General features: G+C 61.0%; 1 protein-coding gene across 1 annotated transcript; it reads left to right on the top strand.

Annotated features, from left to right (window-relative positions):
* Positions 1-599: 599 nt before the first annotated feature.
* MAP3K11 (mitogen-activated protein kinase kinase kinase 11) lies at positions 600-18,455 on the top strand. Its single transcript, XM_056132035.1, has 10 exons — positions 600-2,016; positions 5,761-5,941; positions 6,491-6,639; positions 6,739-6,914; positions 7,040-7,283; positions 7,795-7,908; positions 8,996-9,131; positions 9,221-9,312; positions 16,387-16,785; positions 17,648-18,455. Exons 1-10 carry the CDS (start codon positions 1,281-1,283, stop codon positions 17,983-17,985), a joined length of 2,565 nt encoding a protein of 854 aa, XP_055988010.1. The 5' UTR covers positions 600-1,280; the 3' UTR covers positions 17,986-18,455.
* Positions 18,456-19,043: the final 588 nt, after the last annotated feature.

Genomic DNA, 19,043 nt, shown 5'->3' with positions numbered 1-19,043 from the left:
GGGCCCGCCCCTGTGCGTGCGGGACCTCAACGTCACGAGCGGGGCCCGAGCTGCTGCCTCTACTTCCGGGTCAGAGTCGGGGGCGTGGGGCGGGCGGCTGCCCCGGGCAGGCAGAAGTAGTCGAAGCCGGAGAGCACCGTTCTTAAAGTGACAGGCTCCAGGCACTGGGGATCGACCCATCGGGGGTGAGGGCGACTTCACGATTCTGGATCCAGTCACGGGGCAGACCTAAGGACAGCAGTGTCAGGTTTTCCACCGCCGGCGACGGGACACGAGGAAGTGGGTTCTTTCCAGGTAAAGAGCCTCAGACGACCTGTTCCCAGAACTAGGATGCGGCCAGCTCCATGCTCCTGCGGTCTCCCCACCCGCCCTCTGCTGGCTCTGCAGAGCCAAGCCCCGGCGCCCACTTCAGAGAGGAAGCGAAAGAGGAGCGGGGAGATGGGTCACCGAGCGCAGCGACTTGGAGACCGAGATCAGGCTCGGCTAGCCCCCCTCCCCAGCCAGCTTCCTCGACCCCTGCCAGAGGGCGAGACTGGCCAGCCCCTATCAGGGAATCGAGCTCGTCCCCAGCCTGCTGTGACGGGGGGCCGTGGGGGGTGTCAGGAACACCCTGGTCCTCCTTCGGCCCCTCCCGGTCCCGCCTACCCGGGAACTCCCCGGCCCAGCCGCCCTGGCTGCTGGGAGGGGAGCGGTGCTCCCCAGCCCGCGTCATCTGATGCTGTTTCCTGCAGAAGGGAGAAGAGCGGAAAAAAGTGAAACTCCACCCTCCACCTCTGCCTCCCGCCCCCGGGGCCAAAGTACAAAGGGAGGAGGAAGAAGGGAACGGGGCTGGAGCCGTCGGGCCGAGAGAGCCCGGGTCGGGAGGAGGCAGCTCGCACCGCCCAGCACGCTCGGGTCAGCCCCCGCGCGGCCACGACCCTCCGGAGCCCGGGAGTCGCCCCGCGGGCCCCGCCGTTCGCTTGGCCCGAGCCAGAGCCCGGCGCCCGGGACCGAGGGCCAGACGCGCGGGCCCCTCCGAACCGGCCATGGTGAGACGCCGGAGGCCCCGGGGTCCCACCCCCCGCGCCTGACCACACGGCCCGGGCGCCCCTCCTCCCGAAGCCCGAGATGCGGGGGGCCGGGAGGCGGCACTCCTGGCTCCCCAGAGAGGCGTGGGTCTGGGGCTGAGAGCCGGGGCCCGGATGCCCAGGCTCTGGGACTAGGGCCTCGGTAGGCGGCAGGGGTGGGGACCGGGGGCACCCTAGGAAGGTCCCCCCACGCCCCAACACCGGATCCCAGCCATGGAGCCCTTGAAGAACCTCTTCCTCAAGAGCCCGCTGGGGTCCTGGAACGGCAGTGGCGGTGGGGGCAGTGGGGGCGGCGGCGGCTGGCCCGAGGGGTCTCCGAAGGCGGCGGCGGCGTATGCCAATCCGGTGTGGACAGCCCTGTTCGACTACGAGCCCAATGGGCAGGACGAGCTGGCCCTGCGGAAGGGCGACCGTGTGGAGGTGCTGTCCCGGGACGCGGCCATCTCCGGCGACGAGGGCTGGTGGGCGGGCCAGGTGGGCGGCCAAGTGGGCATCTTTCCGTCCAACTATGTGTCTCGGGGCGGCCCGCCCCCCTGCGAGGTGGCCAGCTTCCAGGAGCTGCGTCTGGAGGAGGTGATTGGCATCGGTGGCTTTGGCAAGGTCTACCGCGGCAGCTGGAGGGGCGAGCTGGTGGCCGTGAAGGCCGCGCGCCAGGACCCCGACGAGGACATCAGCGTGACAGCCGAGAGCGTGCGCCAGGAGGCCCGGCTCTTCGCCATGCTGGCGCACCCCAACATCATCGCCCTGAAGGCCGTGTGCCTGGAGGAGCCCAACCTGTGCCTGGTGATGGAATACGCGGCCGGGGGGCCCCTGAGCCGCGCCCTCGCCGGGCGCCGTGTGCCCCCCCACGTGCTGGTGAACTGGGCCGTGCAGATCGCCCGCGGGATGCATTACTTGCACTGTGAGGCCCTGGTGCCTGTCATCCACCGCGACCTCAAGTCCAACAACAGTGAGTTCTGGGGAGCACGGTGGGAGGGTGGCAGGGTCCACGCATGCGCCGACTGCCCCCTCCGATGGTCACACCCTGAACTCTCCCAGGGGTCTCCTGGGGGCCAGCTCGCCTGTTCTAGGGGAGCCACAGCTAACCAGGACTGCCCATGGGCTCACACGGACTCCAAAGCAGCAAGGGAGCCCTGAGATCCCAGCGGTCCTCCACCTATCTTGCCTGCTTCCAGGTTAAAAAACCAGCAGCTCTGACCAGGCGGAGCTCAGGGGGCTGGGGCATGCGCTCTGCATGCAGGAGACCCGGGTTTGGTCCCTGGAACACTACTGGGAATGATCCCGGAGTGTCACCTGGTGTGGCTCAAAACTAAACAAGGGTAGGGGAACCCTTGCATGGGCCATAAGCATCCTACTGAGCCCACAGGTAGACACACACACATACACACACACACACTCTCTCTCTCTCTCTCTCTCTCTCTCTCTCTCTCTCCACCTTGAGCTCACACTCCTGCTGGTTCTCTCCTCCATTTACAGCGGGCAGCTACGGGCCAGAGATGGGGGCACCCTGTGATGGTCAAGGCTGGCCCCACCCCTTCCCCTGGCCGTCTGTCTGACCTCTAGCTACTTATTGCAACTCAGAGCCTATATTTCTGTAGAAAGGGAGTGCCTGGGAGTCTGAGATGGCCTAACGGGCTGGCACGCCCTGGTGCTTGGTGCCCGTGTGCTGGGGCGGTGGGTCCCCAGCCCAGGTGGGCGTGGTGGGTTCCAGGATGGTTCCAGCTCTGGCCGGGTCAGACAGGCCAGTGGCAGTTTCCAGGGCTCCACAGCGCAGGTTTCACCGGTGGCCAGAAGCAGGCAGCATTCGGAGAGGCACCCGGTGGGATCTGGGGCTCGGAAATCAAGAGCCAACAGCTGTGGGGGCGTGGGATCACCTGTGGGTGCAAAAGGCGGTGTAGAGGGGCTGCCCAGTGCAGTTACTGGGGCGAATGGACAGCGCACAGCGGGGTGGACGTGGCTCCTTGGAGGCCTCTGGCATGGACGGAGTGTGCTGGGGGGCTTGGAGAGATCACTGACCTTGCCAGGAGAGGGCCGCCAGCCCCCCATCCTCGACCTCCAGGGCCCTCCCCGTTCAGGGACCCCCACTCCCTTCCCAGCCTGAAGGGGATTCCCCGAAGGCCCTGGGGGAGGGGGACCCCTATCTTCTGTTTTTCCTCCAGTTTTCTTTCCAGAGAAAATGGAACAATAGCCCAGGCCTCTGCTCCCCGCCCTCCCCACCGTTTCCTGCATTTCCTGCTGCCCCTGGGCCGGCTTCCTGCCTCTGCTCCAGCCCGGGCGCCCTCCCCAGGCCAGCTGCCTGCAGGGAAGGAAAGAGCTGGGGGCGGGGGCATGCAGGAGAGGAAGGAGCCCGGGATGGCACCCCCACTCACCCCCAGTTCCCCTGCTTGCCTGGCAGAGTCAGGGATGGGGGTGGGGTGAAGGGCAGCAGGTGCCCTCCGCGTCCAGGAGCCTGACCTCCCACCTCGCAAACCCTAGGCCTAGGCCTGGGGTGCTGTCTGCGGGATTGGGGGGGGAGCCCCAGGACTAGGGGGGCGCAGGCAGGAAACAATGGCGTGATTTTCCTGGACAATGGGGGCCTTGTGCGGAAGCCTGGCGGGGAGAGGAGGGGAATTCTCCAAGCCCACGAGTCACAGGACTGACCAGCCAGCCCGGCCTGGGCCTGACCTCCCCCAAGTCTCCCCCCAAAAGACCCCCCTCCCTACACACCAGTTGCAGACCTGGCCCAGGCCTCCCCAAAAGGAGAAGTAGGGGGCAGGGGAGGAAAGCGGAAGAGGTGTGGGCTGCTTCGAGCCTCCAGAGGCCCGCCCGATGCCAGGAGGGGGCCTGGGGCTCCTGCAGGCTGCTCCGTGCCCTCCTGGCACTGGGGTCTGCCTCAGACAGCACCAGAACCGCTTAGGTTGGCACAGCCTGGCAATAGGTGGAGAAAAGTGGGAACTGGGTGGAGGTTGGCAGAGGTGAGGATAAGGGTGAGGCTGGTGGGTGTCAGGTCCTGAGGGGCCAGAGCCTGGGCCTCATTTAGCTGCTGGAAGGCGGGGCCCGGGTACCCACAGCTGCCTGTGAGGCTGGGCTCCTGGCTGGAGGGTTCTGAGCGCCCCAGCTGGGCCGGGGGCGCTGCAGGAAGCAGGTAGAGAGGGAGGGAGACAGGAGGTGCCACCCCGGGCTCTGGTGCGTTGCTGAGACTTGGCACCGAGGCGCTGTTGCATCTTCCTCGACTTTCTGGTCCCCCCGGGAAAGGAGGGCGCACCGCAAGGAGGGTCTGAGAACCCGGAGAGCTGCAGCCCCCCTTGAGGGGTGCTGGTGGAGTGGGGCGGGGGCAGCTGGTACCTGGGGAGCCCAGACAGCGGGGGTGGGGGGGCGTGAGAAAGTGCAGATGGACAGGCCCCAAGGAAGGCATCCAAGGGAGGGTGGGCAGCTTGCCCTATTCACCCACCAGGCCCTTAGCGCCTGGGACCCTCGACCCTGCAAACTAAGGACCCCACATCTACCATCTCCCCTTCAGATTCTTCTGCCCCGCTTGCCCCATGCTTCCCTGGCCGGGGTGCTGTCAGTCACCCCGGCTGGAGAGCCAAAGGTGGGCACGGAGTCAGAGACGCCCTGGACCGTTCTGATTGTCTTTCCTCTGCCTCTACACCCATCTGCCTCCATGTGAGACAGGCACCTTGCTGCTTCTCCTTCAGTCAAGACTATGGTGGCTCCTTTGGGTCAAAGCTGCGAGCCCCCGCCCCCTCATCCTACCCCAGGCCTCTCCCTTCAAGTGCAGGTAGCTTCTAGTGTCCCCCTGTCCCCGGAGCAGCTGCCCAGGGCGCCCTGAGATACGGGCACCAGAGCCCGTGTTCCCTGCCCAGCTGCCTCTCTCACCCAGGGGTTCCCTCTACCCCCCACCCCAAACGAGGTGCTGATTCACACGCCTGTTTCAGCAAAACCAACCAACTCTGCTTTGGACAGCAAAACCCTGGAGGTTGCCGGGCTGCAGTGCTGCTGGGGGCTCAGAAACACACCAGCGGGGCTGGAGTGATAGCACAGCGGGGAGGGCGTCTGCCTTGCACGCGACCAACACGGGTTCAATTCTCAGCATCCCATATAGTCCCCTGAGCACCACCAGGAGTAATTCCTGAGTGCATGAGCCAGGAGTAACCCCTGTGGATCGCCAGTGTGACCCAAAAAGCAAAAAAAGAAAAGAAACACACCAGCACGCTTGGGACCTCTGCTATCCCTATCCCTGCAGGGACCTGAATCAAGGCATCTCCTTGCTCTGGGTAGTGGGGAGGGTGGCACCCACCTTCCAGGCATGTGTGCTACAGCCCTGGGAACCCTCCATAAATGCTGGGTCTTTATTTCTTGGGTGGGAAGGATGCTGGGCCACACCTGGTGGTGCTCTGGGCTTGCACCTGGCTCCACGCTCAGGGATGACTCTTGGCAGTGCTCCAGGGACCGTATGTGGTACGGGGGAAGAAACTGAGGTTGGCCACATGCAGAGCAAGCACCCTGGGGCTATCTCTCTGGCCCATAAACGTTGATTTTATCTTACTCTCCCCCAAACCCACCTGCGGGCTCTTCAGAGCAGGATGACATCGCGGCTGAGAGTTTCTACCCAGTTGTCTCGGGGGACTAACTATGTGCTCCCAGCTCCTCCCCTGTCTCCCTCATCTGAGTGAGCCCGAAGCACCCACAATCCCACCCCTCCTTTTTCCAGTTCTGCTGCTGCAGCCCATTGAGGGTGATGACATGGAGTACAAGACCTTGAAGATCACTGACTTCGGCCTGGCCCGCGAGTGGCATAAAACCACACAGATGAGCGCTGCGGGCACCTACGCCTGGATGGCCCCTGAGGTTATCAAGGCCTCCACCTTCTCCAAGGGCAGCGATGTCTGGAGGTGAGGCCCGGTGGGGACTGGACAGGGCCAGCTCAGGTAGCAGAGGACAGAGGTAGCTGCCAAAACCTGAGGCTGGGGGCTGGAGAAATAATATAGCGGGTAAAGCCTTAGCTTTGCACTCAGCTAACCCGGGTTCAATCCCTGACACCCCCATATGGTTCCCCTGAGGACCAGTCCCTGAACACAGAGCCAAGAATAAGCCCTGAGCACCACCAAGCATGGCCCCAAGGGGAGAAAAACATCAAAATCTAGGGGTGGGACTGGGGATAGTATAAGGGTTAGGGTGCTTGCTTTGCACAAGTCTGACCTGGGTTCGATTCCTGATATGGTCCCCAAGCACTGCCAGTAGGGACTCCTGAGTATAGAGCGAGAAGTAAGCCCTGATCATGGCAGGGTATGAACCCCCCCCCCCCCAAAAAAAAAATCTTGGGTTGGGCAGATAAGTGGAACCAGGGGGAGGAATCCAAAACATTCTGTTCTGGCAGCTTTGGGGCAGAGTGGCAAGGAGTTCAGAGAGAAGCGATCACGTACCCTTTGTCTCTTCCATAGCTTCGGGGTGCTGCTGTGGGAGTTGCTGACCGGAGAGGTACCCTACCGTGGCATCGACTGCCTCGCTGTGGCCTATGGCGTGGCGGTGAACAAGCTTACGCTGCCCATCCCATCCACCTGCCCCGAGCCCTTCGCGCAACTCATGGCCGGTAAGGGGATGGGGCAGGAGTGGAAGAGCAGACCCCTTTGGCTAAGACACGTCCCCTCAAAGCTCTTATTTTGCCCTTCCTCCCATGCCGTGACCCCAGACTGCTGGGCCCAGGACCCCCATCGCAGGCCCGACTTCGCCTCCATCCTGCAGCAGCTGGAAGCCATAGAAGCGCAAGTCCTGCGGGAAATGCCGAGGGATTCCTTCCACTCCATGCAGGAAGGCTGGAAGAGAGAGATCCAAGGCCTCTTCGATGAGCTGCGGGCCAAGGAAAAGGTGCGTGGGGGGGGGGGTGAGGTGGAGGGTGAGCTCCCCCAATCTCCACGGGAGCAGAGTGGGGGCGGCCGCCCCGGGGGGTTTCATTCAGGCCTGACTCCCCTGCCTTCGCTGGGAACGCACAGGAATTACTGAGCCGGGAGGAGGAGCTGACCCGCGCGGCGCGTGAGCAGCGGTCACAGGCGGAGCAGCTGCGGCGGCGCGAGCACCTGCTGGCTCAGTGGGAGCTGGAGGTGTTCGAGCGCGAACTGACGCTACTCCTGCAGCAGGTGGACCGCGAGCGGCCGCACGTGCGCCGTCGCCGCGGCACCTTCAAGCGCAGCAAACTCCGCGCGCGGGACGGCGGCGAGCGCATCAGCATGCCGCTGGGTAAGAGGCGGGCGCCCGCGCGCCACCCCGCCATTGGCTGCGTGGGCGGCGGGGTGGGGTCAGGCGAATCGGCTAGCCGCGCTCGGATTGGCTCAGGGCGTTCGTGGGCGGGTCCTGGATCTGAAGCCCGAGGGGCGGGGGCGGGAGTGTGTTTTGTCCCGGGGAGGGCGGGCTCTGAGGGGGCTATTTGCATGGCGGCCTGGGAGTGGCTGCGGGCGGGAAGGGGGCGGGGCTCGCGGCGGGCGGGGCGGGCCGAAGGGGCGGGGCGGGGCGTCTCCTGGGAACTTAAGTCTACACCCGGCTTCTCCTGTTGTGGAATCCAGGCCCCGTTTGAAGGATTTCAATCCTTAAATTTTTTTTTCCTCACCGAAAGCCCGAGGCCCAGAGAGCCGGTAAGGCCGGCCAGGTTCCTGCGGATACCGTGCCGGGCCATATCCCTGCATTGCCTGCGTGGTCTGGGGGCCGGGATTGGGTCACAGCAAACGTCTACTTTGCTTCCTTCCAATCCCAGACTTCAAACACCGCATCACCGTGCAGGCCTCGCCCGGCCTAGACCGGAGGAGAAATGTCTTCGAGGTCGGGGCAGGAGACTCGCCCACCTTTCCCCGGTTCAGAGCCATTCAATGTAAGAAGTCGCCCCTTTCCCCTTTGACCCTGCTGTCCAACCCTCTTCCGGCCCCTGTTGGTCTACACTGCCAGCTCTTGAGTTCCCAGAGTTCAGGCAACTTTCGTTTCAAACTCGCAAAACGTGAATGTTACTCAGCTGGAGGATTTTGATTGATTTGTCTAAACAAATCAGTTGCCTGATACTATGTACCACTGATTCTCCAGCTACTTAATCTTTTTTTTTTCCCTTAACTTTTTATTAGTGAAACGCCATGAGCTACAGTTGTAGACTTACAAATTTTTGTGCTTGGGTTTCAGTTATATAATGGTCGAATACCCATCCCTCCACCAGTGCCCATTCTCCACCACCACTGATCCCAGTATCCCTCCCACCCCCCATCCCACCCTGCCTCTGTGGCAGGGCATTCCCTTTTGTTCTCTCTCTCCTTTTGAGTGCTGCGGTTTGCAAAAGAGACATTGAATGGCAATCATGTTTGGTCTATAGTTGCTCTCATCGGGCATCTCCCATCCTGAGAGGATACTTAGTTAATCTTAACTCTTCACAGTAACCTATGTGATAGCAACATTATTACTGTCATCTAAAGTTTCGTAGGGGGCTGGAGCAATAGCACAGTGGGTGGGGTGTTTGCCTTGCACGCAGCCAACCCGGGTTCGATTCCTAGCATCCCATATGGTCCCCTGAGCACTGCCAGGGGTAATTCCTGAGCGCAGAGCCAGGAGTAACCTCTGTGCATTGCCGGGTGTGACCCAAAAAGAAAAAAAAGAAAAAACAATAAAGTTTCATAGAAGAGAAAAACCAAGTCACTCGCTCAGCATCACACAGCTAAAGTAGAGCCCAATTCCCACAGTGACAGCTTGCAGCAATGTGAGTGCAACACAGCACAGGCCAGTTGCAAGGCTTAGAGGTGCCACAGCCCACAGCTGGCCCCAGCCCTGTCCCCTTCCCGGGCGTGGAGCTGACCCGGCAGCCACAGGGCCCTGTGTGCTCCCTCCCCTCCATGAAACGTCCCTGGAACCTGGCGGGGAGGCAGGAAGGCAGGACCAGGGCTCTTGGGTCCATCCGTTTCTCTCCCGCCATCCCGCAGTGGAGCCTGCAGAACCAGGCCAGACGTGGGGCCGCCAATCCCCCCGCCGCCTGGAGGACTCGAGCAACGGAGAGCGGCGAGCGTGCTGGGCCTGGGGTCCCAGTTCCCCCAAGCCCGGCGAAGCCCAGAACGGGAGGTGAGAGCCTGTCTGCCCCGGTCCCAGCGTCCCCTGCCTCCACAGTCCTGTGATTCACAAGTGACTCCCTACTCCCACCCCGCCCCCAGGAGAAGGTCCCGCATGGAGGAAGCCACGTGGTACCTGGATTCAGATGACTCATCTCCCCTTGGATCTCCTTCCACACCCCCAACACTCAATGGTGAGTGCTTGCTGCCCCCTGCGGCAGGTCCCCGGGGTCGGCGACAAAAGACAGGGCAGAATATGGAGCTGGCACGCCACACACGGGAACACTCGTGGAGGGCGGGCTGGTCCAGGATCCCAGGTCTGACCCTGAGGTTCGGTGCAGAGCTGGTAACTTGCCACAAATGCCAGAAATGAGGGAGAACCTCCCTGGCATGCGCCCTGCCATGACAGCACTTAGGGTTGCGTGGTCTTTGCCGCAGTTACATTTTCAGATGTTGTCTTTGTTCTGTTTGTTTGGGGATCACACAGGTGGTGCTCAGGGATTACTCCTGGTTCTGTGCTCAAGGATCACTCCTGGTGGAGCTCGGGGGACCATATGGGGTGCTGGGTTCGAACATGGGTCAGCCATGTGCCAGGCAAGCATTCTACCTGCTATGCAATTGCTCTGCTCCCACCTCATCAAATACCATTTTTTTTGGTGGGAAAGGGGTTCTGGGTCGTATCTAGCAAAGCTCAGGGTTTACTCCTGGCAGTGCTCAGGGGGCCATGTGGGATGCCAGGGATCAACCTGGGTTGGCTGTGTGCAAGGCAAACACCCTCCCCGCTGTCCTGTCGATCCGGCCCCAGATATTATTTTGGTCAGAAACGTGTCATGTGAAAAGCCCCCCGCATTTCACAGGGCGAGGTACTGAGGCTAAAACCCTTTATAGGGACTGGAGCGATAGCACAGCGGGTACGGCGTTTGCCTTGCACGCAGCCAACCCAGGTTCAATTTCCAGCACCCCAGCACTACCAGGAGTAAATTTTTTTTTCTTTTTGGGTCACACCTGGCGATGCACAGGGGTTACTCCTGGCTCTGCACTCAAAAGTTACTCCTGGTGGTGCTCAGGGGACCTTATGGGATGCTGGGAATCGAACCCGGGTTGGCCGCGTGCAAGGCAAACGCCCTACCTGCTGTGCTATCTCTCCAGCCCAAGAGTAAATTTCTGAGTGTAGAGCCAGGAGTAACCCCTGTGCATCAGCGGGTGTGACCCAAAAAGCAAAAAAGTAAAATAAATAAAAGCCCTTTATAGTCTTAGGGAGGAAAACATGCCCAGAGCCTGGATCCTCCTCAGGCTGTGCGCAGGGCAGGGAGACAAGGAGCCGGACCCCCCGGGGACCCTGGGGAAGCTGAACCCAGAGATGGGGAGACAAGTGCCCATGGTGGCTGGAACCACACGGCACTTCCCAGAGTCCCTTTTGGGGACCCTCCCCCAGAAGAATGAAGGGGAGCAGGCAGGAAGACAGAGCCCTTTTTACTACATCCGAGGTCGTCCTGGCCTTCTCTTCTCCATGGTGGGTGCCAAGGGGAGGGGAGAGAACAGTTCGGTGGCGGAACCTTCTGGGCCTGTTCAGTGTGGCTCTCCAGGTCAGGGAGCTGCACGGATACCGTCTCCCCAAGAAAAGGCTTGTTGGGGGGGGCCGGAGCCATAGTCCAGCGGGGAGGGCATTTTCCTTACATGCGGCCAATCCTAGTTGCAGTCCCAGCACCCCATAGAGTCCCCTGCCAGGAGGAATCCCTGAGTGCAGAGCCAGGAGTAACCCCTGAGCGCCACCGGGTATGCCCACTGTACCCCACCCCACCCCACGTCACCCAAAAAAAAAGAGGCAGTTTTTCAGGTCGGTGGCTTCAGGAACTTCCTGTCACTTGAAGTTTGCGCAAAGTGAGCCGCAGCTTCACTTCCTTCGGTCACGTCTTCTGTGCTTTTCTGTCTTTGTTTGGTTTGGGATTTTTTTGGCCCCACCCTGCTGTGCTCAGGGCTTGCTCCTGGCTTTGTGCTCAGGGGTAACTGTGTTTCCGGGAATCACGCCCAGGTCAGCTGGGTGTGTGAAGCTAGCACCCTCCACGCTAGTCTCTCTCCGGCCCTACCTCACAGCAGTGCTCAGGGCTCCACCACTTCACGACACAGGGCAGGTGCCCGTCCCTGGGCCCAGCTCCCCAGCCCCGCCCGTTCTGTTCATGCTCCCCCTCAAAGACCGACCTCCTCACTGTCGGTGGGAGTCCTGACAGTCACCTCCGGTGTCTCCACAGGTGACTCTGCCATCAGACATGTTTGGACCAATTTTCTGGGGCACTGACCTCGGCCCAGAGGCAGAGCTGGGTCAGTTAAGGAGAAACAGGAGCAGTTGCTGCACCCATTAGGGGATTCTGGAAAATTCTTTTCTTTTCTTTTTTTTTGCATCTTGGGTCACACCTGGCAATGCTCAGAAGTTTTTCCTGGCTCAGCACTCAGGATTTACTCCTGGTGGTGCTCGGGAGACCGTATGGGATGCAGGTCTGCCACACGGAGGGCGAACACTCTACCCACTGTATTATCACTCCAGCCCCCTCTGGAAAATTCTAAAACAGAAAAGGACTCTTTTTTTTTATCCTTTTTTTTTTTTTTTTGATTTTGGGGCCACACCCAGCAGCGTTCAGGGCTTACTCCTGGCAGTGCTCAGAGGACCATATTTGGTGCTGGGTATTGAACGGGTTCATCCAAGGCGAGTGCCCTCCCCGCCGTCCTGCCTCCCGCCCTCTTGGGCTTTTTCCTACACACTAACTAACTCTGATGCCAGACAGGTTTCTCCCCACACTCACTGGCCTCCAATTCACCTCCAATTCGAAATGGTTTTTGTTTAGTTTGAGGGGGCACACCTGGCAATGCCCAGGGGTTACTCCTAGCAGTGCTCTGAGGACCATGTGGGATGCCGAGGCTTGAACCCAGGTCAGCCGTGTGCAAGGCAAGCGCCCTACCCCGCCCTTCCGGAGCAGACCGCGGTGCAAATGCCCAGCCCCCAGGATTGCTTCACCCCACTTCTTTTTCACCCAGCAGTGCTCAGGAATTACTCCTGGTGGTTCTTGGGGGGATCGAACCCAGGTTGGCTACGTGCAAAATCAACGCCCTACCCGCTGTGCTGTTGCTCTGGCTCCAGCCTCACACCACTTCAGAGCAAATCTAGCTTGGACCTGGGCTTCTAGAAGATTCTAAATCAGAGGGCCTGGTATCTCCGCAGGCTTGAGGATTTACTAGAAAAGCTCACGGTGCCGAGGGGCCCGTTTACTTAACGAATGTTGTCAATGCGGGTAGGGTCAGTGCACGTCCCTGCCCCCAGCACCCTCCCCCGACTGGCGGTCCGACTTGTACCCAGGGTGCATGCGCACTGCAGAACGTCCTTCCAGGTTCACTGATTGGCCCCCATGGTGATTGACGTCTGTTACAGCCTATCTCCAGACAGGGGTGGGGCTGAAAAAATTCCAGCCCTAATCCCAGAGTTGGATTCTTGGCCAACAGACCCGCATCCTGAGGGGCTTTCCAGAAGCCTCTTTGAAGGCTGGAGAGGTGGAGCCGTGGGCCGAGGGCAGGCTTTCCTTGCTGGACGCCTGCCACCGCAGGAATGACCCTCCAGCACCCGCTCTAGCCCCGACTATCCCTGGGTGTGATCCCCCCGAACAAACAGGGCCGGAGAGATAGTACAGTGGGCTGGGTGTTTGCCCTACATGTGGCTGGCCCGGGTTCCATTCCTGGCACCCCCTGTCGTCCTCCAAGCCCCACCAGGAATGATCCCTGAACAGAGCCAGGAGTAAGTCCTAAGCACTACTGAGTGTCACCCAGAAAACAAAGTTAAACACAAACGAAAGTCATTAACTCAGGTGTGGTTAAAAAGGGCTTCTTCAGGCAGGAGTAAGCGCTGAGCACCACCAAAAGCAAAAAATGGAAGAAAAAAGTGTGGGGGAGGGTTTCTTCTTTTGGTTTTGTGAATTTATTGGGGTGAGGCACACCAGTTACTCCTAGTGGTGCTTGGGGGGTCCATATGGGGTAGTAGGGATCAAACCCTTGCTGTATGCAAGGCAGATGCCCTGCCTGCTATACTGCCTTTCCAGTCCGCGTGTGTGTGTGTTGGGGTGGGTTTCATTTTTTTTTTAATTATTTTCTTTATTTTGGTTCTGAGTCACACCTGGCTGTGCTCAGAAGCGGCTCCTGCTTGGTGTTTCAGGGTCACTAACAGTAGTGCTCAGAGGAATGTGTGGGATTGGAATGGAACCCAGGCCTCCCGCATGCGAAGCCTGTGTTTGGTCCTTTGAACCTGCTCTGGCCCTAAAAAGTCTTTCTTGGGGGTTGGAGCAATAGCACAGCAGGGAGGGCGTTTGCCTTGCACGTGGCCGACCCGGGTTCAATTCCCAGCATCCCATATGGTCCCCTAAGCACTGCCAGGAGTAATTCCCGTGCATTGCCGGGTGTGACCCAAAAAGAAAAAAAAGAGAGAGAGAGTGTCTTTCTTGCAGCCAGAGAGAGAAGGGCACTTGTCTTGCATACAGCTGACCTAGATTCCGTCCCTGGTACTCTGGATAATCCCCAGAGCCCTCTGGGAGGGATCCCTGAGTATTGCCAGATGTGATCAGAAAACAGTGAGGCATTCTTTTCTTTTTTCTTTTTTTGCTTTTTGGGTCACACCCAGTGATGCTTAGGGGTTGCTCCTGGCTCTGCACTCAGGAATTACTCCTGGTGGTACTTTTGGGGACCATATGGGATGTCAGGGGTCGAACCTGGGCCAGCCATGTGCAAGGCAAATGCCCTCCGCACTGTGCAATGGCTCTGGCCCCCAGTGGGGCATTCTTAAGGGTAACAAAAGATGGTTCTGGGGGCTGGAGCGATAGCACAGCGAGTAAGGCGTTTGCCTTGCACGCAGCCGACATGGCCGACACAGGTTCGATTCCCAGCATCCCATATGGTCCCCTGAGCACCGCCAGGAGCAATTCCTGAGTGCATGAGCCAGGAGTAACCCCTGAGCATCGCCGGGTGTGACCCAAAAAGCAAAAAAAAAAAAGGAAAAAAAAAGATGGTTCTAAGGGCTGGAGCGATATGGGGTGCTGAGGATCGAACCTGGGTTGGCCTGGTGCAAGGCCAGCGCCTGGCCCAGTGTGCTATCTTTTCGAACCCAGGGAATGTACCGGGTTTAGACTCTTTGCCACGTGTACAGGAGATGAAACCAAGTGTACACTTCCCGGCAATCATTGTCGCAGCTTCACTGAAGGGCCATCTCGGCCGCATCCTGGATGATGACCGGGAGAGCTATGCGTTCCCCAGGCCTCAGGGAGGAGAAACCCAGCTGCAGCTCAGTGGAGGGGCGTCAGACGGGGGCCCTGCCGCCCCCTGGGTGTGTGGGCCCTCGGCGATCCCAGCCCCGGCCTGCAGCTGTTTGGTGAAGGAGGCAACGAACAGGTGCCTGACCCGGCTTTGACCCCGGCACCTCTTACGCAGGCGCGGTGATCCCTGAGCGCAGAGCCTCAGGATATGTTCTAGAAGGCCCTGGAAAAGATGGGGAGTGTTCGGCAGCCGCGCTGGGGGCGGCTGTGGCTGACTGGGTTTGCAGAGAGACGGGGTGAGGGTCGTGGTTGAGAAGGCCAAGCCTGGTTTGCTGCAAAGGTCCCCTTTCCCAGCTTTCTTTATTATTTTCTTTTTTGGGTCACACCCAGCAATGCACAGGGGCCACTCCTGGTGGTGCTTGGGGGACCATATGGGATGCTGGGAATCGAACCCAGGTCGGCCGCGTGCAAGGCAAAAACCCCCCTCCCCGCTGTACTATCATTCCAGCCCCCCCCAGTTTTCATTTTTGGCCCACTCCGGCTCCTGCCCCGGCCCCAGGTGGGGAGGCCACCCCAGGAACTGCGTCCTGCTCCAGAGCGAGGGGGGGACCTCACAGAACCCACTATCACCTCTTCAGTGAGGAGTCCAGGAATGCACTCAGGCCCGCCCTGGGCCCGTGGGGGGCTGGGGGCACTCAGGTGTTTGCAGTCCAGAGCAGATGTAATTGGAACAAGGTGGGCAGCCGCCGCCAGCCTCCATGCCAGGCTGCTCGCCTCATCCTGCTCAGGCAGCCCAGACAGGCCTCACTGCGCCCCTCTGCCGCGGCTCTGCCTCGGGGACACTGGTGTGAGCCCCAATGTGGAGTGGGGCTGCGGGGGGCCTCACAGACCTTCCCGGGGTCCCCCCACCCTGCCCTGCGCCCCTTCTTGCACCTGCTGGTTCCTGGGTCTGAGCTGCTCCCCATACACCCCCACTTTTTGTCGCTCGAGGTTTCTTTGGGACTTTTGTGGTTCTTCTCTTTTGTTTGGGGGCAGTGCTGGGGGTTTACTCCTGGCAGTGCACACGGGCAGCTGGGGATTGACGCCGGCGCAGCACGTGACCCACTGGACTGTCGCTCAGGCCTCCTTTTGGTTCGTTTGGGTTTTTGTTTTTTTGTTTTTTTTGTTTTTTGTTTTTTCTTTTTGGGTCACACCCAGCGAAGACACACAGGGGTTCCTCCTGACCCTGCACTCAGGAATTACTCCTGGCAGTGCTCAAGGGACCATATGGGTTGCTGGGAATCGAACCTGGGTCGGCACATGCAAGGCAAACGCCCTACCCACTGTGCTATCACTCTAGCCTCTGGGGTTTTTTGGGGGGGGCGGGGGAGGGTCCCCTCTGGCAGTGCTCAGGACTTACTCCTGACGCAGGGATCACTCCTGGTGGTGTTCAGGGAACTCTGTATGGTGCCAGGGGTCGAACAATGCAAGACAAGCTTCTGACTCTATTTGGCCCAACACCCCTACTTCTTAAAGGTCTGAGAGAGTCTGGGGGGGGCAGTCAGAAAGACGGGCCAGACAAACCCCCAATGCCTAAGTGGGGGTCGGAAAGCCCAGTATGATGGCCTAAACCCCTCTGCCTACCTGGGGCTGGAGCCATAGCTCAGCGGGTGTTGTGTGTGTGTGTGTGTGTGTGTGTGTGTGTGTGTGTGTGTGTGTGTGTGTTTGTCTTGCACGCAGCCGACCCGGGTTCAATTCCCAGCATCCCATATGGGGTGTGTGTGTGTGTGTGTGTGTGTGTGTGTGTGTGTGTGTGTGTGTGTGTGTTTGTCTTGCATGCAGCCGACCCGGGTTCAATTCCCAGCATCCTATATGGTCCCCTGAGTACCATCGGGGTAATTCCTGAGTGCAGAGCCAGGAGTAACCCCTGTGCATCGTCGGGTGTGACCCAAGAAGCAAATAATCATCATCATCAGATAAACCTGTCCCCCCACCTGTCTGCAGGTAACCCACCTCGGCCAAGCCCAGAGCCAGAGGAACCCCGGCGACCGGGCGCCAGCGAGCGTGGCAGCGGCTCCTCGGGGACACCCAGGCTGATTCAGCGTGCGCTGCTGCGGGGCACCGCCCTGCTGGCCTCTCTGGGCCTGGGCCGAGACCTGCAGTCACCGGGGGCCCGCGGGGAGCCCGCAGCCACACCGCCCGCGCCGACCGCCCCCGCGTCCCCCGCCGAGCCGCCCCCTTCCCCGCTCATCCGCTTCTCGCCCAAGAGGCCCGACGCCCCGGCCTCGCCACTGAGCCCCGACGCCCCCCGCCCGCGCACCCCGGCGCCCCTGCTGCTGGAGCTGGGCGTGCCCAGTGGCCAGCCGTCCGCCAAGAGCCCCCGGCGCGAGGAGGAACGGCGCGGTGAGCAGTGGAGGGGTCCGGGCTGGGGCTGGGGACAGCAGCACAGCCAGGCCCCAAGGCCACGGGCGCAGAGGGGGGTGGCCACGTCTGTGTGCAGTTTGGCTTCCTAGGACTTTGGTGTCATCGAACTGTCCTGGAACTCGGGGTCGCCTGTTAGGAGGGGCTGTCCAGGTTTAAAAGACCACAATGGGGGCTTCAGCGATAGCACAGCGGGCAGGGCATTTGCCTTCCGTGCAGCCGACCCAGGTTCGATCCTCATCATCCCATAGGGTCCCCTGAGCACCGCCAGGAACGATTCCTGAGCATTCAGAGTCACCCCTGAGCATCGCTGGGTGTGACCCAAATATAAAAGGCCACGATGAGTCCCTGTCTATAAGGGACTTGGGGCAAAGTAGCCCAGAGAGCTAGGGCACACCACAGAGCTCCATGCTTGGTCCCTGATACCACACTGGTACGAGCTGAGACCCCCTGAGCCCTTCACCAGAGAGACCCAAACACAGAAGAATAAGGAAGAAACAGGGAGGAGGGTCTGGAGTGATCGTTCAGTGGGCAGGGCGCTGGCCTTGTACACGCTGACCCGGGTTCATTCCCCAGCCTCCATATGATCCCCTGAGCACAGAGCTGGGAGTAAGCCCTGAACACTGCCGGGTGTGGCCCAAACGCCCCTCCCCCCAAAAATAGAAATGGACCCAAACCCCCCCCCAAAAAAAAATAGATTAATTTGCAGCCCCCAGGAGGAAGTGGGTATGCTTAAACCAGCAGCCTCTCCACCCCATCCTCAGTGAGGACAGCCCCTACTGATGCGGAAACGGGGGGCCCGGGACTTCCTGCCTGCCTGACCTTGTGTCCCCCCCCTTCCCAGGAAGTGCCGTCTCCCCACCGCCAGGAATATCCCGCTCGGCTCCCGGCACCCCTGGCACCCCACGTTCTCCACCCCTGGGCCTCATCAGCCGGCCTCGGCCCTCACCCCTGCGCAGCCGCATCGACCCGTGGAGCTTCGTGTCTGCCGGCCCCCGGCCTTCACCCCTGCCCTCTCCGCAGCCCGCACCCCGCCGGGCACCCTGGACCTTATTCCCAGATTCGGACCCTTTCTGGGACTCCCCGCCTACCAACCCCTTTCGGGGGGGCCCTCAGGACTGCAGGGCGCAGACCAAAGACATGGGTGCCCAGGCCCCATGGACGCCGGAAGCAGGGCCCTGAGCCACCCGCATACACTGGAACGCCAGCAGGCCACGCCCCGCTGCCTGGGTGTCCCCCCCGGGACCCCGCCCCCTCGGGGGGTCAGGAACACTACACTGCACAGGAAGCCTTCACACTGGAGGGGGGCTGCACCCCCCACTCACCTGCAACCTGTGGGTCCCTCCCAGCCCACCTGCCCCACTGGGGCCCGACACTGTGCCCAGCAGGCTGGGAGGGGCACGGCCAGTCTCAGGGAATCGCGCCCGGCGCGCCGGAGGCAAGGAGGTGCAGGGGGGGAGGGGCCCCCTCAGCTCTCACCAGCACTTGGGACCAAGTCTGCCCCTGTGGCTCCTGCCCCCGCCTTAGCGCCCGGGCCCCCACCCCGGCCGCCCCACCCGGGGTCATCTGGGGCCGGGCTGCTCCGGGTGCCTTCCTGCTGCCCAAGCCAGGCTTGAGGCCTCGGCCTCAGGATCCAATGAAGCCAAATAAACTCGGAAGCTGTCTCCCCAAGGAGAGCCTGTCACCTTTCTAGGGGGTAACCAGGGATCCGGCCTGCTGTCCCCACACCCAGCGATCAAGGCCATACCCACAGCTCTGAACCCCCCACCCACCATCACACCACTGACCCTGCCAAGACGTACCTACCCCAGGGCCCCTCCTGGCCCTCCCTGGCCTGTGGGGTGTCACCTCTGGCCTCTAGAACGGCGCCTGCTCCACTCATTCTCACGGACTCCCCCATCCTGTGGCCTCCGCCCGGATGGGGTCCCCAAGTCCCCAGGAGTGGTCTAGGGGCCCCGCCCTCCTCTGGTAACCCCCAGGGTGGGGAACGCGACCACGTAACCCTGCTCTGCTTGCCTGCTACTGGGGGGCTAGCGTGAACCCCAGCAGGTGAAGGACCGGGGTGTCTTCTGATCTCAGGGTTCGCGTAAACCATGTTGGGGTTCGCCCCTCCCTGCACCCCACCCTCCACCGCAGCCGCCGTGAGTTGAGTGAATCACACCCGGCCCCCAGAGACCAGGGGGAGTGCTGTGTGCCCCCCTCTTCCTGTTCACCCTCAGAGCCGTGCCCGCCTGCCCACT

This window comes from Sorex fumeus, unplaced genomic scaffold, assembly GCF_029834395.1.
Source record: "Sorex fumeus unplaced genomic scaffold, SorFum_2.1 ptg000093l, whole genome shotgun sequence".
In the NCBI taxonomy this organism is placed as follows: Eukaryota; Metazoa; Chordata; class Mammalia; order Eulipotyphla; family Soricidae; genus Sorex; species Sorex fumeus.
This window is presented reverse-complemented; position numbering and strand designations above follow the sequence as displayed.

Excerpts from the sequence above, each read along its gene's own strand:
- MAP3K11 (XM_056132035.1), top strand. The coding sequence starts at position 1,281 with ATGGAGCCCTTGAAGAACCTCTTCCTCAAGAGCCCGCTGGGGTCCTGG. Across the intron at positions 7,284-7,794 it reads GCGCATCAGCATGCCGCTGG|ACTTCAAACACCGCATCACC; the intron begins GTAAGAGGCGGG and ends TTCCAATCCCAG. Across the intron at positions 16,786-17,647 it reads GCGCGAGGAGGAACGGCGCG|GAAGTGCCGTCTCCCCACCG; the intron begins GTGAGCAGTGGA and ends CCCCCTTCCCAG.